The sequence below is a fragment of the Schistocerca cancellata genome, chromosome 2, assembly GCF_023864275.1.
Source record: "Schistocerca cancellata isolate TAMUIC-IGC-003103 chromosome 2, iqSchCanc2.1, whole genome shotgun sequence".
Taxonomy (NCBI): Eukaryota; Metazoa; Arthropoda; class Insecta; order Orthoptera; family Acrididae; genus Schistocerca; species Schistocerca cancellata.
In genome coordinates, this window is record NC_064627.1 from 172376178 (window position 1) to 172399731 (window position 23554).

Genomic DNA, 23554 nt, shown 5'->3' on the forward strand with positions numbered 1-23554 from the left:
AGCAGTGTAAGTAACAGCAAATAGCAGTCTCTTGTCATTGTTTTGCTAGTGAGAAGATTCCTCTTTTTTTTTTTTAATTGTAAGCGGCGGTAGTGCGCACAAAAGCAAGCCATGCCGCGAGCGGCAACAGGCTGTAAACACTCACTATTAGAATGCGACAAACAATGCATGACACAGTACAGTAATGCATTTTCAGCTTAGAGTGACGTAAACACCTATAACAAAGAAGACAGCACTTACCAGATCAAAGCAAAATAAGCAATCGATTCAAACCAGACGAAGCACGTGATAGAGGAAGGGTACCCATATAAATACGGACGGAGCACCTGACGCATAGCAATGGCTGCCTGGTAAAGCTTAACTGCTAAGCTTACGACTCGAACCAAACTACTGTAGCTGTATCGTCATTCATTCGACCTAAATTGTGTCTCATATTACAATAGACCACCTTTGTTTCGATTTGGAGGTGCGGCCTAAAACTTTTCTCTCCCCTTTAATTTCGAGTCTCAAATTTCAGGTGCGGCTTAGATTTGGGAATTTTTTTTCCTTTATTTCGAGTCTCATTTTTCAGGTGCGGCTTAGATTCGAGTGCGGTTTAGATTCGAGTAAATACGGAAATTTATCTCTCCAAGCCCTGTGCAACCTGTTTCGGAACAGAAGATAGTTTGTAAATTTCAAGCTATCAGTTCAATTTCTTCAAGCAGATAGATATCCACAATGCAGATGTTGATGAATAGTACTGAAAATCGTTCACTTCAACACCAATTTTTCTTGCTGCCACAACAACCTGATACAATATACAAGTTTTACTCTACGAAATGCAGTCAGAACTGTCTTCCATTAATAAATGTCTAATGTAATATCTATCAATTAAGACATTTTTATTACTGTAAATAATGGAAGCTAAAGACTGTGCTGCAGGAAAAACAGCCTCAACCGAGTAATTCCAGGGATCGACTTTACTTGGTAAAAGTGCCTGGAAAGTTCCTAGAAAGGTTATTATGCGAAATTAACTATTGTTTAAATTTAAACTTCTTTGAAATTTATCCTTTTTTTTTCATGGCCTAACTTATATATTTAACTAGTGTGAGAAACTATGGAAAATCCAGTGAGACAATGATACTCTAGTATGGACAGAGGAAAGGACTCAGTTTTTAAACACTGTAAATTGAGTTGCAAGTAATCTTCTTTAATAAAGCTTCTGCATATTACATACATATTTACAACCAAATATGTCCACAGTTACGTATTTTTGATACAATCCATGAACCTTATAATGATAACATGAAATGTAACTGCATGGGTAAGACCAGTGCCTTCAACATTTACAAGAAATCAACATGATTAATTTTTCAGTCTTTCATCAGCAGCCAGGAAGATAAAAGCTCATTTTACTGACACACAATAGTTAGTTTGTACTATCTGTACAATTAAAGTACATTTGTTTTAAATAGATCCTGAAAAATATATGACCGCAAAGTTACAATCTAAATTTTGATAATTTAATGTGATTTTTTTAATTAGGAACAAATGCATTTGGCTATCTTAACAGGTACTTAGAATTAACAGTGTACAATACATGAGAAAATAATGACTGTTTCAATCTCATGAAATGAATTCTGCTATTTATAATATTTCCCTTATTTTCTGTTACACAAAACAAAGACTGCAGAGCCAGTTAGAATGCCACAGTATATTATGAATGAGAGACAGCAAACTGACTACCAAATTGCAGATGTGGTTCTTCATTAAACTACTACTGGTTCGAACGAAACAGACGAATGACACTTCTGATATCTTGTATAAATTTATCTGTTAATATTAATGAACATGGTGCATAATATTTCATCAGATAAACAGTTAAATTGACATCTTCACAACAACAAAAAAACATGCAAGACTAACAGATAAAAAAGTCTGGAATAAAGACTCCAAATACTTCAGCTTACTGATAAGCTGAAAATTCACACAATTATGCAGATAACAGCACAACAAAAATCTCTACACAATATAAACTAAATTCAAAATAAAAATACCTTGTTACTTGGCACTTTGTGTGGAAATAAACCAATACTTAATAATAGGAAACTACATTCCATAACTGTAATTAGTTTGGTTTTGTTGTATCTGTTGAGGAGGGTACTGAGAAACAGCTTCTGCTGCTGCTGCTGGTGGTGGTGGGGGTGGTGGTGGCAGCAGCCAAGGGGAAAGTGCTGGAGGGGGTGTTTGGTACATAGGCCTTGTAGGGCAAGCTTGTGTATTTGAGAACGCAACTGGATTTCCGAATGTTGTACTGCCAAACCGGTATGACAGGGGGCTGTTCACAGGGGGTGGTGGTTTTGTTGTGTCTGGTCTTACAAAAGCATTTGGTGGTTGCAATGTAGGAAAAACCGAGGGCATTGATTCACTTCTGTTCAGAGGTGGAGGTGTAGGAGGTGTGTGAGTGCTACCCTGATGGACACCACTTGCAGCTGTTAAGTGCAAACCTTGTGGAACAGATCCACAACGACCGAGATTGGACTGAGCCATATGACTGGGCTCAGGAAATAAACGAATACCAGTATCGACATTACAAGGGGACTGTGGAACTGGTGGTGGTGGCATGCTACTATCAAAAATGGGCTGTTGGTTCTGGGAATTCTGGATAAGGGTTGTTGGGAATGGAACGAAAGGTGGTGGAGGACTTTGCATGTACTTTGGCATGCTAAAAGTTGGTGGCCTAACAAAACTAGATGGATGTGGTTGGATATTTGGTGACTGCAGATGCAGGTGAATATTTGGAGACTGCATAGGAGCATGATGATGTGCATTGCCCCAGGTCTTGCACTGGGGCTTCACCTGACCAGGACCTGGCCCCCATGGCCTAAAGTTATTTTGAAATCCTGGACGAACCCCATCCACTGATCCTTGGAACTTTCCAGGCCTCTGTATTTGATGATGTGCTGCTGAAGCTTGTGAAATGGAAGCTGTTGTAGGTTGTTGTGTCTTGAAGGGACGATTCCAATGCTTCTCAGACATCCTTAGATTACGAGCATTCATTCTTTGTTCGTATGTTTGATGTTTCCTATTAAGTCTCTCATCTGGTTCACCTTTCTCCTGTATAAAAAATGTATTATTAACACAGTATAAGTGTACCTGTATTAAGCCTGTAACTGAGAACACCTGAATTAATATAATTTGGAAAACAGAAACATACAGGTTCTTCTGCCAATCAATATGTTTATTTACAGCCATTAAAGCACATGTAGGAAACTAATGCTCTTCATTAATAGCAGATCAACATTTTTTGCTGAACTAACACTAACAACATACACAGGAAATCACTGTATCCATGTATACAACTTTACTTTTTTACTTGTTACAAATATCAATTTTTTCCTCTATAAGGGGACTTATGAAATGGTGATCTCCTTTCTGATTCTTAAATTATGAACTAAACTTATGTGACCCAGGAGCTGCTTCCTGAATTGTGATAATGTTACCCCTGACTGGAATGTGACAATATGGGTGTGATTTGGTGAAGTCAAGAATATGAATGCAAAATAAATGTTATCATAAAAGACTGACGTGTAGCACAGTCCAAGGTTTATGTTTGCCCCATACTTGAGGCACTCTGTTATGAATAATTAAAACTATAAGGTAAAGTCAGAAAGACTTTTCTAAATCACAGTGCACTAATGTACAGTAAATATTTGGGTGCAAATTATCTGTATAAAATGTGTATCAATTACAGAATTTGCAGCCTGCGGGATGGGCGATAGCTATTATATATAGCTCACTAGCTTCCTTTACAGCCGTTTAGAAGACATCACTTTAAACAGATTTAATTGCCAAACATCTCTCTAATTAGAAACCTCTGCTAACTTTCACTCACATACTCAAACTGATATTCCAACTCCCTTTTGTAGCAATCAGACCATTGCCATTTCAACATATTTCTCCACTGCTTTCTGTAGAAAATTTAAAACAAGTAGCTCAATGCTTTTCTATGCCTCACACTACATTTCCTTGTTTTCTTGTAACACTCTTTTAAGATGTTCTTAGTCATCACATATAATTAATTACAGCCATCACACAGGTGAAAAACACTTCTGCCAAAATAGTGGTTACAAAAAATGTTTCAAAAATATAAAGAAAGTTATCAAACACTAAAATTTGCTTTAAAAATATCAAGGAAGGAATGAAAAAAGAAAGATGAACTACTGCAAGTAATGTACTTTGAAAAATTAAGATTATTGCTGGTTTCAATTTCCCTTTTCATAAACACATTAAGAAAAAGGGATTAAAAAACACCTCTTAATTCTGGCAAACAGTGATCTTCACACAATAACAGAAAAATAACTAACTCAGTCCAAATACAACCATATCAAAACACAGCCTCGGGAAGTCAACCATGGATTCAAGAATCTCTTTAGGTCATCTTATTTGCATTATTCAGACAAAGTACACATTAGGCATTCAGTTTTCTTGCTGGCCATAACCTACAATCAGTCTATTCATTTATGCAGAGACTGATCTTCACACGTCCATACATGCTAAGCCTCTAAATGAGCACTGGCATCCACACAACTAACAATATGGGACCAAACTTCTGAGGCTATCAGTCCCTAAGCTTACATATTACTTAAGCTAACTTAAGTTAACTTACACTAAGGTCAACACACACACCCATGCCCGAGGGAGAATTCAAACCTCTGATAGGGGAAGCCGTGCGGACCGTGACAAGACGCCTCAGACCGCTCGGCTACCTCGCACGGACAAGTTTCATTTGTTCGCATCATTATACTACAGATCTTGAGTGCTTACACATATAGAAATTACTTTGCAAAAGCATTCAAAATTTAAGTATCTAAAGCTACCTTAATCATCCATGTTTGACAAACACACACACCTTTCAGTCTTTATGAAAAGTCTATGACAAGGTTGTTTCCTTAACGAACAGAAAACATTTCTTCGTCTGATACTCAGTTAACATTATCTATCACTCACTTCCTTACGTTTCATATTATATCCGATTATACTGCAGATTACACAGCTACATAAGAAATTACAGCAACTACCATCTTCATTCTTGGAAACTAATGACAGTTCTCAGAAAGTGAGTTCAAGAGGACTCCACCTTAACAACATTGCCATGCACTCACAGTGAGAAATCTTAGCAACTATTTCAGTATACTACACAGCCTCTTCACGCTACACAGCAGTCATGCAATTACACATCATAATGATGACAGATATCATCTTCAAATGGAAATAATTAGGTAGTAAACACATTAATTCAAAGGTGACTGGTTTAGATCATTACACGATCATCTTCAGACCTAGCCATTTTGATGGACAATAGTTGTGTATGGAACAGGAACCTCAGAATGACGGGGTAGCAGTTGACTAACATCATTATGAGGTTCCTGCTACATGCACAGTCATTGTCCATCAAAATGGCTAGGTCTGAAGATTATCATGTAACGAATGAAACTGGTCACTCTGAATAAGTGTGGTTGTGATCTAGACTGCTGTTATTTTTGAAGATAATGGGATTGCTGACAACTTCAATAAAGTTTTCAAAAACACATTAAATTGCCCAAAATCTTAAGAGATTCAGAGAAGTTTGTGTATGGGCACTGTCCTATTGAAAGAGCACTTTTCCATCTCTTAAGAAAAGCAACATAATGGGCCAGATGATTGCCCAGATTAATTCTGCACTGTTTGGTACACCCTAAACACAATAAATATAAAATCATGTTAGCCCCACAACATTATTCCCAGAGTCAGTCTTGCATACCACAGCTTGATGTGATCTTTTAGTTTGCATTCTCCTGTTCGAAATATCACTATCAAATGACCATCACCAAGCCCAACATGGCAACTGCACTCTGTTCTATACAAAACTTTATAGCACCAATTATTTCAGAAGCATCTTGTTACAGCATTGGAAGAGCACTGTAAGGTGATGGTCCTTTTGTAGTCAGTGTGTGTGGCAGCTTTGCGGAGGATTGGATTCCACTCCTGGTACTGTTTGGGATTTTTTCCTTTCCTGGAATGAGGTGCAATGTGCCCCCTAGAGCCAGTGCTCTGGCATTCAACATCATCATAATTACAATCAGCAGCAGAATCCTCTACACTCTCCAGTTTTGTTGCTGCTTATTCCACTCAATATCACCTTCATTTCAAGGTGGCAATAACACCAGTAACTTTTTTGACCACAACTTTTCTCGAATCTTTAAGCCTTCTGCAAAAGATGTGTACTGAGCACTGAAAAATATGAACTTTTATCACAGTGTCTTCCACTGAATTGACCTAATTCACCATGCTGGTGCAGAAGTGTGCGAGGTAGCAGTGCAAAATTCAATGCAATTAAACAATTGTTAAAGAGTATATAACAGCACAAGAACTAGATGGAGAAAGATATCACACTTGTCCTTTTCAAGGTAATCATCCAAGCATTTGCCTTTAAATTGTTAGGGAAACCACAGAAAACAATGTGGATAGCCATTGTCTAAATCCAGGTTTGGTGTCTTACCACTACGAAACCACACAAAAGGAAACTTAAAGGGTTAAACAGAGGCACTGTCCGGTTGAAAAAATATCTTTAACAGTAACTTTTTAATAATTTACTATAAAATTAATGGAATTAAAAAGAAACAATTCTGATCTACAATAATATTCCTGCACTTCTAGGTAGTCTAAATATCACACAAAATCAATCAAAAAATGACTCCAGCTGATGGAACAGTATCCCCTTTCTCAGGTAGATGTTCACAATGACAAATTGTCTGTTCTGACTGTTCTTGCTCTCAGGTTACAAGTAATACAACCAAATTTCGTTAAACACAGTTCATTGAAATTGCCTTCAATATGTCTAAATGATACCACAAATCTGATTGGTTGGTTGGTTGATTGATTCAGGGAAGGGGTCCAAACAGCAAGGTCATCAGTCTCATTGGATTAGGGAAGGATGAGGAAGGAAGTCTGCTGTGGCCTGGCAAAGGAACTATCCCCGACATTTGCCTGATGCGATTTAGGGAAATCGCGGGAAACCTAAATCAGGACGGCCAGACACAGGTTCGAATTTCACCACATAATTATAGTTTCAGTCACTATTGTGCACTATGGCACCCCTTTAATCAACATGTCCTCATACTAAGAGGTCCTCTGTTTCTGAGAGGAGAGAGTGAAAAATATATGCTGCACCCATGTCCTCCAACTAATGTGTTCTAAATATGACTGAACACTGACACCTGACTCGTACTAATCACTAGGTAACATTAACAACACCATTCTCCAATACCATTGATTGGATGGCCATAGAGAACAAACTGCGTTCAGACACATTCCTGGGCAAAGCAAAATGTCAAATTCCATCTGACATACCAAATAGTTCCTTGGAACACACTATGTCGAAACAGCAATGTCTTGAAATAATTCAAAAGTACAACTGAAATAATTCAAAAGTACAACTACCAAACATTCAAGTCAAATGTACAGTTCCACAGAAATTATAGTTTCAATAATAGCTAGCCCCATCTTTTTTCCAAATAATACATTCTGCGATTAGCTATTACATCATCAATGTTGTTACCAAACATGGCTGAACTATACTAAAACCAAACTCTCCTTCAAAAACCAGACTAGGCAATAGCATTTATCAGCCATTAAAGGGAACCTTAGCATGATTTCCTTCAGTTGACCCTTAGGTATCACAACTTCACCCAAAAAAATTACAACTGAAAAAAATCTTCATTCAATATTCTACAGGTCACAAATCAGTCATGCACACGCCACTTTTTTGTCATACACATCAAATATTGATAGCTGCAGCACTGCTTTGCATATCTTTGGCCATTGCCTAGGAACGGGACCACACTATCTACGAGGTGGCAGGCTGTTAATTGGTCATGCTGTGATTTAAGGCTGTGCGCTCACTGGTTTGGGAAGGCTTTTGAACTGTCTGACTAGAGGCACTCAGTACTGCTGGTGAGTCATGTTAGCTGCAGTGGTTTTTCCTTGGCTGTGCACAGCTGAGTGTGAAGGAAGTGATTGGCCTGCCTCGTGTTTGTTGCAGTCAGCACCTTACATTTTAGCGGCACTAATCACAGCATAGAATTATTTTCTCAAAGTAGTGCAAATGTTACCTAGGAGCATCAAGTTTGGCATTATCTGAAGATTTCTGTCAATTCCCCAAAGTGTCTTGCTTTCTAGCTTCTTTGTAATGTGTGTCTTGCACTATCAGGCCATATGTGGAGCTGCTTAAGCTGTTAAATATTTTTCTGCTATACCTGTTGGAACCACACACAGCAAGTCAGTGTGGCTGTGTAAGAAATTAAATGTCCGGTTAAGCACACCAAATGATCAGCTATCATGATTTATGCGACATCTGATGCTTATTTGTGTGATGTGTCCATCTAGTAGCCACTTGCATTTAATTTTTATGCTTAAATCTTCTGTAAAGTGCACCATGCCTACAATCATTATACCTTACAGTAGGTTTGTTGCTTGATGTGTAGCATATGTCTTTTTCTTAGTGTCTTGTTCTGTTATTTAATGTCTATCAGCAGTAACCTAGTGGGCAGCTGCCACTTTGTATTTCAGGAACACTGCCAAGCTGCTTTCAGCCTGATTCAAGAATTAATTTCCAACTGGGTCACGTATTACAACTCTCATTTTTAATTCTTTGCTTCTATCGTGTTTGTTCTTGGATTCTTCCTTTCCTTCTTTTAAGGTTTCTTATTATATTATTTACATAATTCTAAGTTCCTTGACTTACTTTGACTCATTCGTTTCTGTAAATCCAATCTCTTTCTTGTGCTTTTTTCCTGTAATAATAAGCTACTAAATTCCTGAACATGTATGACTCGTGCAGTACTATGTTTTACCTTACCTGATAACTATTTTTACAAACTTTTCCTTTATCACTTCTAGAAATTTTTATCTTTTACCTCTAACACATTTATTTTTCATAAGACAATATACACTGTTCAACAAACGGGAAATTCAGCACTTAATTATGGATACTGATAATGTAGCAAACACTCTTAGATTTAGTGTGTGGAACTTCATGAAGCAAAATCATAATTTGTACCTCTGATGCTTATTATGACTATCACTATTTCAATTTGCAATCAATTACCTTGTTATCCTAATATATAGAAAAAAGTATTTTCCACATCAGAGCAAAGTTTACCACACAAATATTTCCAACTATGCAACAATCAACTTTTTTACGTACCTGGTTCCTTTGCTCTTTTGCCATTCTTCTAGCCTTCCTTTCCTCTTCATCATCTGAATACTCCATAACATTTGGAGGTGGTTCATTGTTATGTTCCCATGAAGCGTCACAACCCTTTTGCCTGTAAATTTTATGTTCACTGTTACTTCACTACATGAACTATATAATTGTGACAATAGAAATTTGAATGTGTAAACAGTAACTGAAGGTAAGCAACCACTTACCTGTGTGTGCCACTCATCATTCACCTGCAGACAAGTGCTTGCCTGTCCTCAATTTTTACAAATTATGCAACTTATGGATAAAAATGCAAAGCTTTCATGTTGTCTAACAAACATTAACCAAAAAAATCCAAAGTTGTATAAATGATGGTGTCAATACAGAACTGCCTTGTAAATCTGTATGTCATTTTATTTCTTTTGATCTAATTACCATTTGAAGCGGTTGTAGATATGACAATGTACTTAGCAAAAGATACATACAAAAAACATCTAGAGTCTAAATTTGTGAAATGGTGTCACACTGTGCAACTTCAACTGTGCTACCTCAACAGCATGCAAGGGAAACTACACCAAAACGGTAAGTTTTAGGCTACAAATCAGATAGTAGGCCAGTGTTACTTTAACAGGTATGAAAGCGAAGTTCATAATTTGACAATTCTGATTACAGCACATGAAAAGTTAGGGAATATGTTCTTATGTGCATATTTCCTTAAATACTTGTTAATTCACTGATAACGAAATTAAGAAGTCTTTCCATTTGTTGTTTCAAGTAAAATAGCTTCTCAGCCAAACTTAGTAAGAAAACTTAGTGTTTTATGTCATTGAATTACATACCCACATTCTATGGTGTACCTTTTATTGCTGTGAAATATAATGAAGTAACTATTTTGTAAGTGTTTAAGTTGTTATAACTATTAGCACTGTAATAATAAAACCAGTAATTTTAAGATTTTCTGTGAAGGTACTCTTCAACAGAATAGGAGTAGTTAACCAAAAGGGAGTTCTTTCATTCTGGCAAACCATATTACCTACAGGACACTTAGTACATTTTAGCAGGCTACTGACATACAGGGTGTTCCTTTTATCAGATGACCCCTGCCTGGGCATTGCAGGCCAGCCATGGAAGCCGCACCTGCCGGTCGAATGGGTCCCATGGGACCACACTGTGACCTTTTTGTGGCTTTTAGCCTGAACGCCATATAGGCATATGCGCCTTGTCGGCCAGTATCATTCAACCGGTGAAACAGGCATCAAAAGTGTAACAGTGAAATTCGCGAACACAATAATGGCACGAGCAAATTATTCAACTCCACAACGAGTGCTCATTTATGATTCGTATGTGCATACTGAGTCCGCTCGTACTATACGGAGATTGTTTGAACAGAAGTTTCCAGGTGTTGAAGTTAAGAGTCATGAGGCAGTTCATAAACTAGTGAATAAATTGTGTGGAACTGGAAGTGTTCAAGACAAGAAGCATAAATGATGACATAGTGCTCACAGAATCTCATCTTGATGAAATTGCATACTGCCTGGAAAATTCCCCTATAAAGTCTCTAAGACATTTTTCGCAGCAAACAAATACTGTGCACCTCTATACAAAGAGATGCTAAGCTGCTTGGGCTAAGGCCCTATGAAGTATCATTAATACAATAACTTTGACCTGGTGATCCTGCACACACAGTTATGTGTCTTCCTGCACCATTTTTTGGAGGCTGCCAGCAGCTGTACAAGGGAATTACCGTCCCATGTGTAGGAAGCTCAGACTGCTGATGAATGGCACCCCTGTGTTCAGTGTCTAATTGCTGTTTCTCAGAACCCCAGATGACCACTGTCATCGGGTACAGCAGTGAACTGGGAGATGTCCCATTCTCCCGATGTTTTAGAGAGGCACAGCAGTGTTACTCCTGGGCGTCATGGTATGGGGAGCCATTGGGTAAAAGTTCAGGTCAGCTGTAATTGAGGAAAATAATGGCACAACTGTATACCACTAACATTCTGTGTCCTCATGTGTTACCTCTCATGTGGCAGTATTATGGTGCTGTTTTTCAACAGGACAATACTCATTCACACACAACACTTCTTTGTGAAGTGCCAGAGAGATGGATATTCCCATGGCCAGCAAGATCCCCAGATCTGTCCCCAAAAGAACAAGTGTGGGACCAGCTCGGATGTCAACTCTGTGTCAGTGCCAGTACACAGGATATCATGAACCAGTTACAAGAGTTGTGGGCCAGTTTTCAGCAGGAGGGGATACAATAACTATATGACGTCCTTCCCAATCGGACCAGTGCATGTGTACAGATCAGAGAGGGTGCAACATTATACTGACAAGTAGGCCGGTACTGCCAAGTTCGTTGTAAATTTCGCTATTCTATAATCACTGAAATACCATCACCTACCCTTTTAACCAGTGAAGTTTAATTTCATTTCTTCTTCCCCTTCTGGGTTGTCCACTTTTTTTGTCTGGGTGCTTTACTTTTTTGTCATACAGTGTTTATGCGGACTTGTGCATTAGATTACATTCTGTTTCAATGTTAAACCCACGAAGTCTTGGCAAACGTTTTGGTCCTCGTATTATATTCATAGTTTTCATTACTTTTTGAAGAAAGGGAAATACAGCTAATGACAAATGACATTAACAAATACAGCTATTATGCAACAGTTATCAAACTCTGAAATTTCTTGAAGTGGTTGTCCTAGAAGTAATGCCATGCGTAATTCTTGTAACATGTATTCTAAATATATTATCCCTGTAAGCCTTATCTCTTCATATGACTATAACTCATCAAGCACTGGATAAAGACAGAACAACTAATTTTATTTATTTATTTTTATATCATCTATTAACCTTAAACAAGCATACTGTTAATGTAACTGAACAAAGGTTAGCTAAAGCTGAAACTCGGCACCAACCGGCCGAAGCATTGTCCTCTGCCTGAAATCATTTAGATGTGGTATGAACACAGATACTTCATTACTTCTGGGCTAAAACGAATTAAGGGTTTTGGCTACCTATAATCCCAAAATCTAGCCACTGCTACTAGTAGTTCATAGTACAAGTAAACTGTTTGTACTACATTTGGAATTTGTATGAGGTACAGAATTGTATGTACTAATTCTTACCAAAATTTATTAATAATACATTAGTCTATAAATCATCTGTTGATATTTTCTAATTTTTCAATAGCCATCTATTCAGTAAAAAAGACCAGTATTATTTTGCATCCATAGGTATTGTTTTGTATCCACATACTCTTCTCTGCAATAACAACAAAACACATCTTCTGACAACACATGTGGAAGTTCATTTATACCTTTCAGAAATGAAAAAATGAAATATAACTATGCCCTATACCATACAAGACGGCTTTAAATTACGAGTGCATGTTGCTATGTGATTGACATGGAACAAATACACTGCTATCCACCATGCAAAAGAAATATTATGGAGTAGTAAATACAGCAGGTACGTAGTTTAATTTTATCTTCCTTACTGTGAAACGGCTCGCCAACAGCATACTGAAGTCAGCCAGGGACACTTTCACACTGACAATTTTCATTATATAACTGTCCTGTTGCTGTAATTACTACACTGTGCAAGTTGCCATTCTGTTAATGAAAAAACAGACACACACACACACACACACACACACACACACACACACACACACACACACACACACACACACACACACACAATTCATCAATATTAATTCTTGACTATATTCTGAGTTCAAATATCATAAATTTCTTTGAGATCCAAAAGCTTCTGACCCCCAATAAGCACTGTTGTAGAAAGCACTGCTTGTGCAAAACTTGGCTCTTGTCCTTTTCGCATGTGATACTCTGCCAACTATGGATGGAGGGCAACAGGCAGATTCTTTGTGCCTAGATTTTCAAAAACCATTTGATATGGAGCTCCACTGCAGACCATTAACATAGGTACAAGCATATGGAATATGTTCCCAGGTATGCGAGTAGTTCGAGGAATTCTTAAGTAATACAACACAGCATGTTGTCCTCAATGACAAGTGTTCACCAGAGACAAGGGTATCATCAAGTGTGCCCCAAGGAAGTTTGATGGAACAATTATTGTTTCCTATAAACACAGACGATCCGCTGGGTGGGGAGGGCAGCAATCTGCAGTTGTTTGCCAAGGATGCTGGGGCATCAGGGAGAACATTATCCAGTGACTGTGGGAGGAGACAAGATGACTTCCAAGGGAATGGTCAGACTTGCCATGCTGAAATCTGTGTTGCTTTTTTTTAACCACTGAGTTAATGTTGAAAAAAATAAGTACACAATATTTTAGCTGCAGACATAACCTGGAAGTAAAACACACACACACACACACACACACACACACACACACACACACACACACACACACACCTTTATGAAGTAAGACATTTGTTGCACGTTTTCCATGCTTTTAACTGCCTACTGTACAGCCATGACCTCCCTTGCTTTGTTATGCCAATGACGTCTAGGGTCAAGGTGGAGTTAACTATGTGCTGCTCTTTTGCCACAGCAATGTGATAGATGATTCGCCCGGTGAAAGCAATTACACAATAATTAAACATTCATTAACAAGTACAACTGATATGTTGTCTACAAAAATATTTCCAAATTGCTATGGAGTAAAAAAATACATGGTTCAGTACATGTCAACATTAATTTCATTCCTTGTAACTACTGCAAACATGTCAGATATTGATGCAATATTCCCAACAAACATTTTTTTATGCACGAAGAACGTGCAAAGATGACATATAATAGCCCTGTGAGTCATAGACATTATTAGATGTCATTGGACAAAACTGGGCCAGTGTTAGAAATGAATCAGGCCTAACATCAGTATATTTTGAGAAGTGTCACACTTATTTAATCAAATTTTGAAACCGTGGTGGGAAAAACTGCTAATTTACAACTAATTGCAACTTGAGAATATCATCACTGTGGTAGATTGGAAACCGTAGTGATCTGCACACAATTTTCTCTTTTAGTTTCCTGTAAAATGCCTTCCACTGACGGAGAAATCCTCTCTCTAATGGTTGAATTACATTTGTTGTCTAGGTTAGAATTTGAATTACCTCTACTTCTTTGTCAGGGTGAGAGCTCAAAATACAGCTTTTAAAGACTCAGAACTTGCATGACCTGATCACAACCCTAGAAGAGAGTTGTTCCCACAGAACAGAAGAAAGGATGATGCACGAAAACTGTAATATTTTGATTTCCCACTTTTCTCAACTTCAATGGGTCTAACACAAAATTGTTTGCATAGAACATTGTTCTTTTGACATGCGGTCCAAAATGTCCAGTTGATTCTTGAAGACATACATGTAATTTAGGCAGCAATGAACCATCCAGACTAATTATGGGCATTATAGTGTATGAATGTGTGAGTGTAGTTGTGGACTGTGCAGTTGCCTCTATGTTTTTTCCCCGTTGAATGATAGTGTTCTTTTAGCATGTATTTCTTCTTGAAAACTGGACTTGTTTGCACTGAAAATGTAAGATTCAGTGAAAGTAATTATCTTATGCTTTGTATTCGTAATAAAAGCTATCATTTCGGTTTGAATCATTTCATCCTCTGATCAGTTTCTCCTTACAAATGTTGTTATTTTTCTTGCCACAATTTTATGTGATCTTTGGAAGTGACTAATCCAACTATGAGAAGCTGTAAATTCTTTGACCCCTATTGTGTTGGCCATCTCTAACAATCGTGTGAAGTTGTATACATCCTACAGCACTTTTGGAATATGTATGAGGGTTGGAACTTGAATAGTGGCAACTATTTACTCACAACAGATACAAAAGAGTTACATGTTTGCACCTGTTACTGTCCTTCAAAGTAGTCATCACCACTGTGTAGAACCCATTGCCAGCGATGTGGAAGGCGTAGCATACCGTCAGCAGAGCCCGTTCTGTTGATGGTGGTCTACTGCCTATTGTATCTCTGGAACAATTCTGAAGCGAATGCCACAAAGTGGTGCCTTCATCTTCGGAATCAAATCGAAGTCACAAGGACTTAAGTCCGGGTAGTATGGTGGAGGTTCCAGTCCCATGGACCGAACAGAGCAGCCACAGCTTGCGCTGTATGCGGTCGCTCACTGCCGTGCAAAATGATGGGTGGGTTGCACAGAAAGTGTCGCTGCTTCTTTCGCAAAGCTGATCACAGGTTATGCTCCAAAAATGAACAGTAATACTGTGCACTGACAGTCTGCTGTGGAGGAACATAAGGATAACCCCATCACAGTCGTACAAGAGAATCACCATAACTTTAGACCGCTCTATTCGGACCATCAGCAGAACAGGCTCTGCTAACGGTATACTACACCTTCCACATCGCTGGCAATGGATTCTACACAATGCTGGTGACTACTTTAAACGACAGTAACAGGTGCAAACATGTGACTCTTTTGTATCAGCTCTGAATAAACAGTTGCCACTAAGTTCCAACCCTCTTATGTGGATGTAGAGGATGATTTGTTGCTACTCTTGATGAAATAATGATATGTTCTCGTAGAGATCTGTACCTTCTCCATTGCATCACACAGTTATGCTTCTGTGGGTGAACTGGATCAATGTTGCTTCCTTACAATTTTGTAAATTTTTGTTTTTGTTCACAACTGTGTTTGTACTTTCTCACCAGGCAGTGATTGCCCCATACACATCATCATTTTAATACTGGCAATGAATTACCTTCAGTGGATAACCACTCACCATTTTAATTTACACACACTTCCATTTTATCACTGTATTCTATACATACAATCATCACAGTGAAAATTCAATTGCACCACACATTCTGCAGACTACTTGCACGAGTACCATATACAAATTATGTTATCATGAAGATACCCGCTCTTATCGTACACCACAAGGATACATAAATCAAAGAACAAAATTATGATAGAATTCGAGATTACCAATCAAAGTTAATGAATTGAGCTACCAAGCTGTGATTGATTGATAGGTTCTCAATAAACATTCTACATACCGCAACAGTTCAGTGAGGAATACAAAGCGGGAGTGTTCTTGCCTACTTGGGGCACAATACACTTTCATGCCAACTTTCACACCATGATCTATAATGTGCTGTGGAGAATTGAATCTCACACAGTAACATGGTTCCTTCACTGGGCCAAAGACATCAAAAATGTGGCCCAACATCAGGTCTCCTTCCTTCAGAAATAGCACACTGTCCAGATCTAGGGCAGGGGTGTCCTTGTATGCCTGTATAACAACTATTAAAAAAGCAAAATCAATAAAATGCAGCAATATTTTTAAATAAATAAATTATGTATGTCATGTAAATCTCTAATGTCATACCCAATGTAGAAGGTAAAGCGATACAAGAACGGTGTGTGCCAACAGATATATGACAAAATAAACTAGTATATCAACTTATGAAAAACTACTTGACAATCAAAGCATAAAAATTAACATTAGATACTGTTAAAATTTTGTCATTTCTAGAGACGTGCAGAGTAGCAAGTGAGCCCATGTATCCTCAAGAAGAACTGAGAAGCAAAAAAGTTTTACATCATCAAGTTGCTCATGTAGTATTTTTAACAACATATTGATAGTAAGCAATGAAAGACCTCTTAACTCCCATCTGTCTGAAAACTCAATTACCGTAACCATTAACTCTATAATCAAAGAGAGATTTGTATGTGCATGCATTTCCCTTATCTATCTATAACTAGGCTTCTACTACTCAGTTACACATGTAGCAACTTTCTGTATCACTTTGCATTATTTTTTAAGAAACTGATTTTGATTCACCTGCACAATTTCACAAAATGGAGTTACAAGGTTTTCATTGCCAACCACTGATATGATGCTTCCATTGAGCTTCATTAGTCCTCGCCACAAAAGAATATTCCTAACTGCAGTACAATAAACAACACACAGCATAACAGCTGTACAGTTGCTGCTACTGTGCTACAGTACTGATGATAGCAGACCACAGTCTTCGTACTGCTACCAATACAATACTACCTAATGAAGGTATATAAAATAGGCAGATACCAGTAGGAAAAAGTTACAGCACACATCTCATCAATATTGAAACAGTCCTACCTGCATGATGAAAAATGAATATGTATTTGCAAATATGATAAAACAATGTTTCCACACAACAACATCAGATTCGAAATGTAAAAAAATGCACTACTGAAGAGCAGATGTTCTAGTTAATGCCAGTTTTCTCATTTTAATTTTTTTACATCCTGATTATTTTCAGTTATACTAAAATTATCGAAATCAAAAATCACGCAGTATGCCTAACACACTGTCTTTATGGTTAAAGAATATCTTTGTAGCAACCATGTTTACTGTGTCATCAGATCTGTTGAATATTTATTTGATAGGACTTTCGTCATAATGTATAGCATATTATTATTTCATGTCTTGATCGCGCATTCCTAATTACCCTTAATTTTATGACAGACAGCTTGGATGAGTTGTTTTTACACCAAGCTCTTATGTAATACATGAATCTTGTTGATCACCACCCACGGGCATATTGATATCACCCCATGCACATCATAACAATGAAATTGCAAGATTCCACCTGATGCTGGTAGTACTCGTGCAGGACCTGGTGGACCCAATTGTGCATGCCCACCGAGCCACGCCTCCATACTTAGAGGAGCCTCTGCTGCCACAATATAGGACAGCTGGCAGCAGTGACTTGTACCACTCATGCTCAGAACCACTTCTCTATGGAATGCCATGCAGACGCTGTTCTGTCACTTCACTGTTGCTGTTGGAATAGCTGGATTCTGTTTCTTGCTGCACTATTTGTATTGAGTCTTCATATGTTTGGAGAAATACAAATTAAGTTGATCTTCTGTTTGTTGTGTTAACTTGTTCACTCATTATTTCTTCTCCTATTGAGCTTCCCTACAACGACAGTTGCCACGAAGTCTTACGCAACACATGTGATGCAGAAAAAATTTGGCATTTGCAAGAAACCACATGAAAGCATCTGGAAAACCACACTTGCTTACAAGTAGCCCCCTTAGAGTCTTCTTACCCTGGGGTCAGAGTGACCTGCCTTCCCACTATTCCCCTCTTCTCCCCAAGGAAGGAACTAATAGTTCTGAAAGCTAGGATAATGTCATCACTTTTACCTTTGTGTGTGGATTGGCAGCACTAAACATTTTGCCATCTGAAGATAACAATTGGCTGAAATTCTGTCTCATATTTATCAGTTATTTTACACTATCTTTTCTATCATATGTAGATGAAATTTATGACAGCAAACTGTTGTTATTTACTGATGCAATTATTTGATGATAGCACTGTACACTACACCAGCCATAAAAAAAAATAGTTCTTTGGGTCTCTGTGGCAGGCATACAATGCATCAATATTTCTACACTACACACTTAGTTCTTAGAAGTTAATAGTTACATCAGAAAGCACAATTCTTCAACAAGTGTACTGTGAGTACATTACTGCCATGGCAACACTAATAAAACTTCACTAATTTTTGAAGCACCTAAACACTAACATAAAATGCACACAAATCTGAAGTCACAGAGCACAGCCTAGAATATAATCATGAAATATGACAAGAGACCAGAATTACGATGTAGACTCCAAATTCCTGCAAAATAAGTTTGTTGGTAAACAAAGTAAACAGAAAAGGAGAATTTAATTAAGTTAAGGTTTGGATACCTTAAGTAAGATCCTGGCATCAATATTACCAGTCAGAGATGGGAAACACCAGAGTGGATCTACATTTCACAGAACTAAGGACCAGTGGGATAAAATGATACACACATAAAAATGTAATGGCAGGTGCTAGACATTTAAATCTCCAATAAGTAGGTTCATGATACCGGCAATACCTCAGTCTGGTTGCACTCCACATGAAAGCACACACAATACTGCACACAGCACCTGAAAACTACATCAGTAATTAAGTATTTGAAGTAAAACTGGAACTGACTTGTCAGGAGACCCAAGAATATTATTTGTAGAAGATAAAAAGAAAACTTAAGATTCATATCAGTAATTATCTAATAAAGCAAATAATGTGCCTGATAGGAATTAGTCCCTCATTCACAGCTGGCAAATTCACAACCAGAATACAACAATACATTTAATTGTTAAAACGAATGCAGCAAATAAATATGCTAGTCTATTACAGTGGGGCAACATAATGGAAGCGGAAAATTTTGTAACTGAGGATAGGTGGGAAGCTCTAACTAAACATGCATATTTGTGTCACTTACAGAAGTTAAATACAGCTACCCTAACCATTCACAATATTTTTCCACTGTTAACGACGGTAGACTCTGGCAGGTTACTATGCTTACCTTCACTCCCCAATTTCATATGACATAATACTTTGCAACAAATTGCTCCATACACATATTTTTGTCAAACATTCAATTTGGATGATATGTGGTGTTACTCACAGAAAACTAGTTTGAAAAATGGGGATTCTTACAGTGATATTCTATATCTGCTCCCTAACGAGACTGTAAATGCAGGGAGAGAAAGAGTGGCACTGTGTGTGGGTTACTGGGAGCTACATAGCAAATACACCAAATGTACCTCACATACATTACTCTCCTGTGAATACTGTCTCCCTCTAGGAAATACAGGACCTATCACCACTCGACGATTCTAATGTGGGCAGCACGCCAATGTTAGGCCAAGAAACCATGTGCGTGGGAGGCAGGGGCCAGAGAAGACTCTGGGTACTACACCCCATCCCCTAGACCAAGTTTGAAGTATAGCCTCCCACTGAAACTGAGTTAGTGCACCCAACTTCATCTGTTACGAAACCTGATTTATACTGGGAAAGGGATAGTGGAACTTATTTGTCAGCAGTTCAGACATGGTGAATAGTACCCCTTAAGGAAATGGCATAAACAGATACAGAGTCCCTTGTGCACTTATTGTGTATGCAGGGAGGCCGCAATTAACTTTTTGAAGAAACTGTGCCAACCACCAGAGAGAATAGGTTGCAACCAACTGCTGATTGCGAATCATGTTGCAATCTGTGGTGCTTATCTGGGCTCTGCTGCCATACTTCGATCATTCCATGGAGGAAGTCTAGAAGATCCACCTTGCTCTCAATTTCAATGAAGTTCACAATTTGTAGTCTCCTCATTACTGATGGTAGCTTTTCTGGTTTTGAGCTCAGCTGAAATCTTGAACCCAAGACTCTGAAGAATCCATAATGTGGTAGACTGCAACTTCCCAGACTTGGAGCATAAGTTGTAAACTGCACTATTATGCTAAATGGTTTTGGGATGTACTAACATCAGAGGCTGCTACCCAGATAGCTGTTAAGTGTGTGGTGCACATGAGATTTCTTTTTAGGTTAGGTGACTCCATACAGTCCATACAATTACCATTGTATTAGTGTAAGACTGAGGCATCAAGGGATCACCAATTTAGCATTGGAGAGCAGTGTGGAGGGTAAAAACCATAGAGGGAGACCAACATATGAATAAACTAAGCAGATTCAGAAGGATGTATATTGCAATAGTTACTTGGAGATGATGAAGCTTGCACAGGATAGAGCAGCAGGGAAGGTTGCAACAAACCAGTCTCTGGACTGAAGACCAAAACAACAATACTGACAGAAACCATCATCAAAATCCTAGTGATCAACCGCCAAAGCATTCTCTTACTACACGTGGACCATGAAAGGTCACAATACCTTGTGGTTGTCAGCTGGTGTCAACACTACAATCTGAACTGCCAATGTTGGCCCCCTAGGCATAGTTGATGTTGCTGCTAGGACTTCACTACTTGAGCTGCACATGAGCACACGATACTTTCCTCTTATGTCACTCGCCACTGACAGCAGACACCTTGTGGTACGATTAGAGTAAAATGTAGTGGAAATAACATAATACTGGCTACAGATAGCTGGTTAAAACCAAATCCAAACAGCAGTGAGATTTTTGGGGTGAATTTAAGTGTATATAGAAACAACAAACTCATAGGAGAGGCAGCAGTACAACTGTTGCAGTGGACAAGAACTGCAAATCCAATGAAACAGAAATTTAAATGGCACATAAAATTGCTTGGGCAAGAATCCTACCAATCAGCAGAATAACACTAATGCAGTGAGGAGGAAGATAATTTGAAGTAGGAGACTATAAAATAATATTAAAAAAGAAAATAGGAAAAAGCACACAAAGTTTGATTGATATGCAAGAGAAATATGATAATAACAACATGAAAGTTACACCATTGTTAGCAATACAAATGCTGAGTGGCCCTGTGCATATTTTGATCATTGATGGGAGACTGGAATAGCACAGCAGAGAAAGGTAAACAGAAGAATGTCATTGGGGAATATGGACTTGGCAACATAAATGGTAAGGACAAAAAACTAGTAGCCTCCTGTGATTGCTTTAATCTAACGATCACAAATATGTCATGTGACCAAAAATAACCAGAAGGATTTTTGTTTTTCTTAAATAATCTTTATTTATTCATCAACATCAAATTTGTCCCCTTCAAAGTAGTCCCCCACAGATATAACACACTTGTGCCAGCACCTTTTCCTACCTTGACAGCACTTCTGGGACTCACCTTTTGTTATACTGTTCAGCTCTTTCAGTGAATCTGTTTTTATCTTATCAATGGTGACAAAACTACCTCCTTTCATGGTTCACTTCAACCTCAGGAATATAAAGAAGTCGCAGGAGACAATGCCCGGCGAATATGGTGGCTAAGGCAACATAACAGTTCTGTTTTTTGTCAAAAAGTCATGAATAAGCATTGAGATGTGATTGGGAGCATTATCGCGATGCAGTTTCCATGACTGGTTTTGCCACAACTTTGATCGTTTTCTTTCAATTGGTCACGCACACGGCACATAACTTCCAGGTACTATTTCTTACGGGCAGTATGACCATAAGGCAGGAAATCATGATGCACTATCCCACTATAATCAAAGGAAACAGAAGAACCATCACATGTGCTCAAACTTGTTTAATGTTTTTCGGGCTTGGTTCTTCAGGCAGTTCCCATTTGGGACGATTGGGCCTCTGTTTCCACATCTTATTTGTATACCCACATTCCATCACCTGTTATAATCTCCTTTAGGAGTTCTGGATCCTTGACGTCATTCAGCAATTCCTGAGCAGTGTCTATGTGGTGTTGTTTTTTGTCCAAATTCAGTAATATCTGAGAAAACTTTCCTGCGACACATGTTATGCCCAAAACATTTGAAAAAATTGCTTGGCACGAGGCAAAAGATATGCCGATAACACCAGCAACCTCTCTGATGGATGTTTGGCAATTTTCCAAAACCATTATCTTTGCTTCTTCCACACTGTTCTCAATCATCTCTGAAATGTTTATATCATTTGTTAAGTCTTGTCTTTCTAAATGTAAATTTGCTAGAAGACACGGTTAACATTTTGAATGCAGTGCTGTACTTTATGCTATTTTTAATGAAAAATTTAATGCAAATCCTTTGATCTATCTTTTTCAAATGTAAAAATTCATCGAGCATTGTAACACCCCCCCCTCCCTCCCCACCCACACACCCCATTAGACTTCCAACAATAAACTAAATACTCAAACCAACTGAAAATGCAAACAAACTTCAGGAACATGTGTATCAACAAGATAAAAGAATTATGAAAATCGGACGTACAAAGCCTGAGAAATTAAAAATTCCTGTTACTTTTTGATTACCCCTCTTACTTGCTTTAAGAGCAGTCATCAAAGTTTGTATACAGGGGAAGCACCTTGTGATAGTGCAAGATATTAACTTTATTGTAACTAACCAAAGATTCAAATCCATGACACTATGGAATAAAACCTCTACAGTAGATGCTGAAGCAGACTATGACTTGCTGGCAGCAATACAAACAATCTGAATCTTATGAAAAGTAGGCAACCAGTGACAATGTAGGATGTGAAGTTGAACCCTGGAAAATTAATGCCTCCTCTCAAACCACCCAAGAAGAACTGGCCAATTCAACAAAAAGTACCAAGGCGTTAGAAAACTGGTATAAGATTAAATATGCGATTCTGAAAGTCTTAGCAGAAATTGGAGAAGTAATAAATGGGGGGCGGGGGGAGACTGGGTTAAATCATATAACATAAAATGGATGAATGTAGCGTAGAAATGGAAGAATTGACAATCTACAGATAAAAAACCATATAAACAACTATGAACAATGAAGATAACTAATACTGCTAGAGAGAAACAAGCAAAAAATTGTGTGAGGAAATCTAACTGAAAATAAAACAATATAAATTAGAAAAAGTAAAGAAGATTTAGGAATTGAACAAAAGAGCATAGAAATGTTAGCAAACAGAGTGT

At 38.0% G+C, this 23554-nt stretch overlaps 1 protein-coding gene across 3 annotated transcripts in view; it reads right to left on the reverse strand.

Annotated features, from left to right (window-relative positions):
* Nucleotides 1–1168: 1168 nt before the first annotated feature.
* Nucleotides 1169–23554, reverse strand: part of LOC126161497 (H/ACA ribonucleoprotein complex non-core subunit NAF1) — a 33644-nt gene continuing 11258 nt past the window's right edge. For all 3 annotated transcript variants that reach the window (XM_049917394.1, XM_049917396.1, XM_049917395.1), the window contains exons 4-6: nt 16232–16478; nt 9227–9347; nt 1169–3096 (exon numbers count right to left, since the gene is read on the reverse strand). In XM_049917394.1, the coding sequence (XP_049773351.1) occupies nt 2089–3096; nt 9227–9347; nt 16232–16478 (1376 nt within the window). In that variant the 3' untranslated portion in view covers nt 1169–2088. The remainder of the gene's footprint in view (nt 3097–9226; nt 9348–16231; nt 16479–23554) is intronic.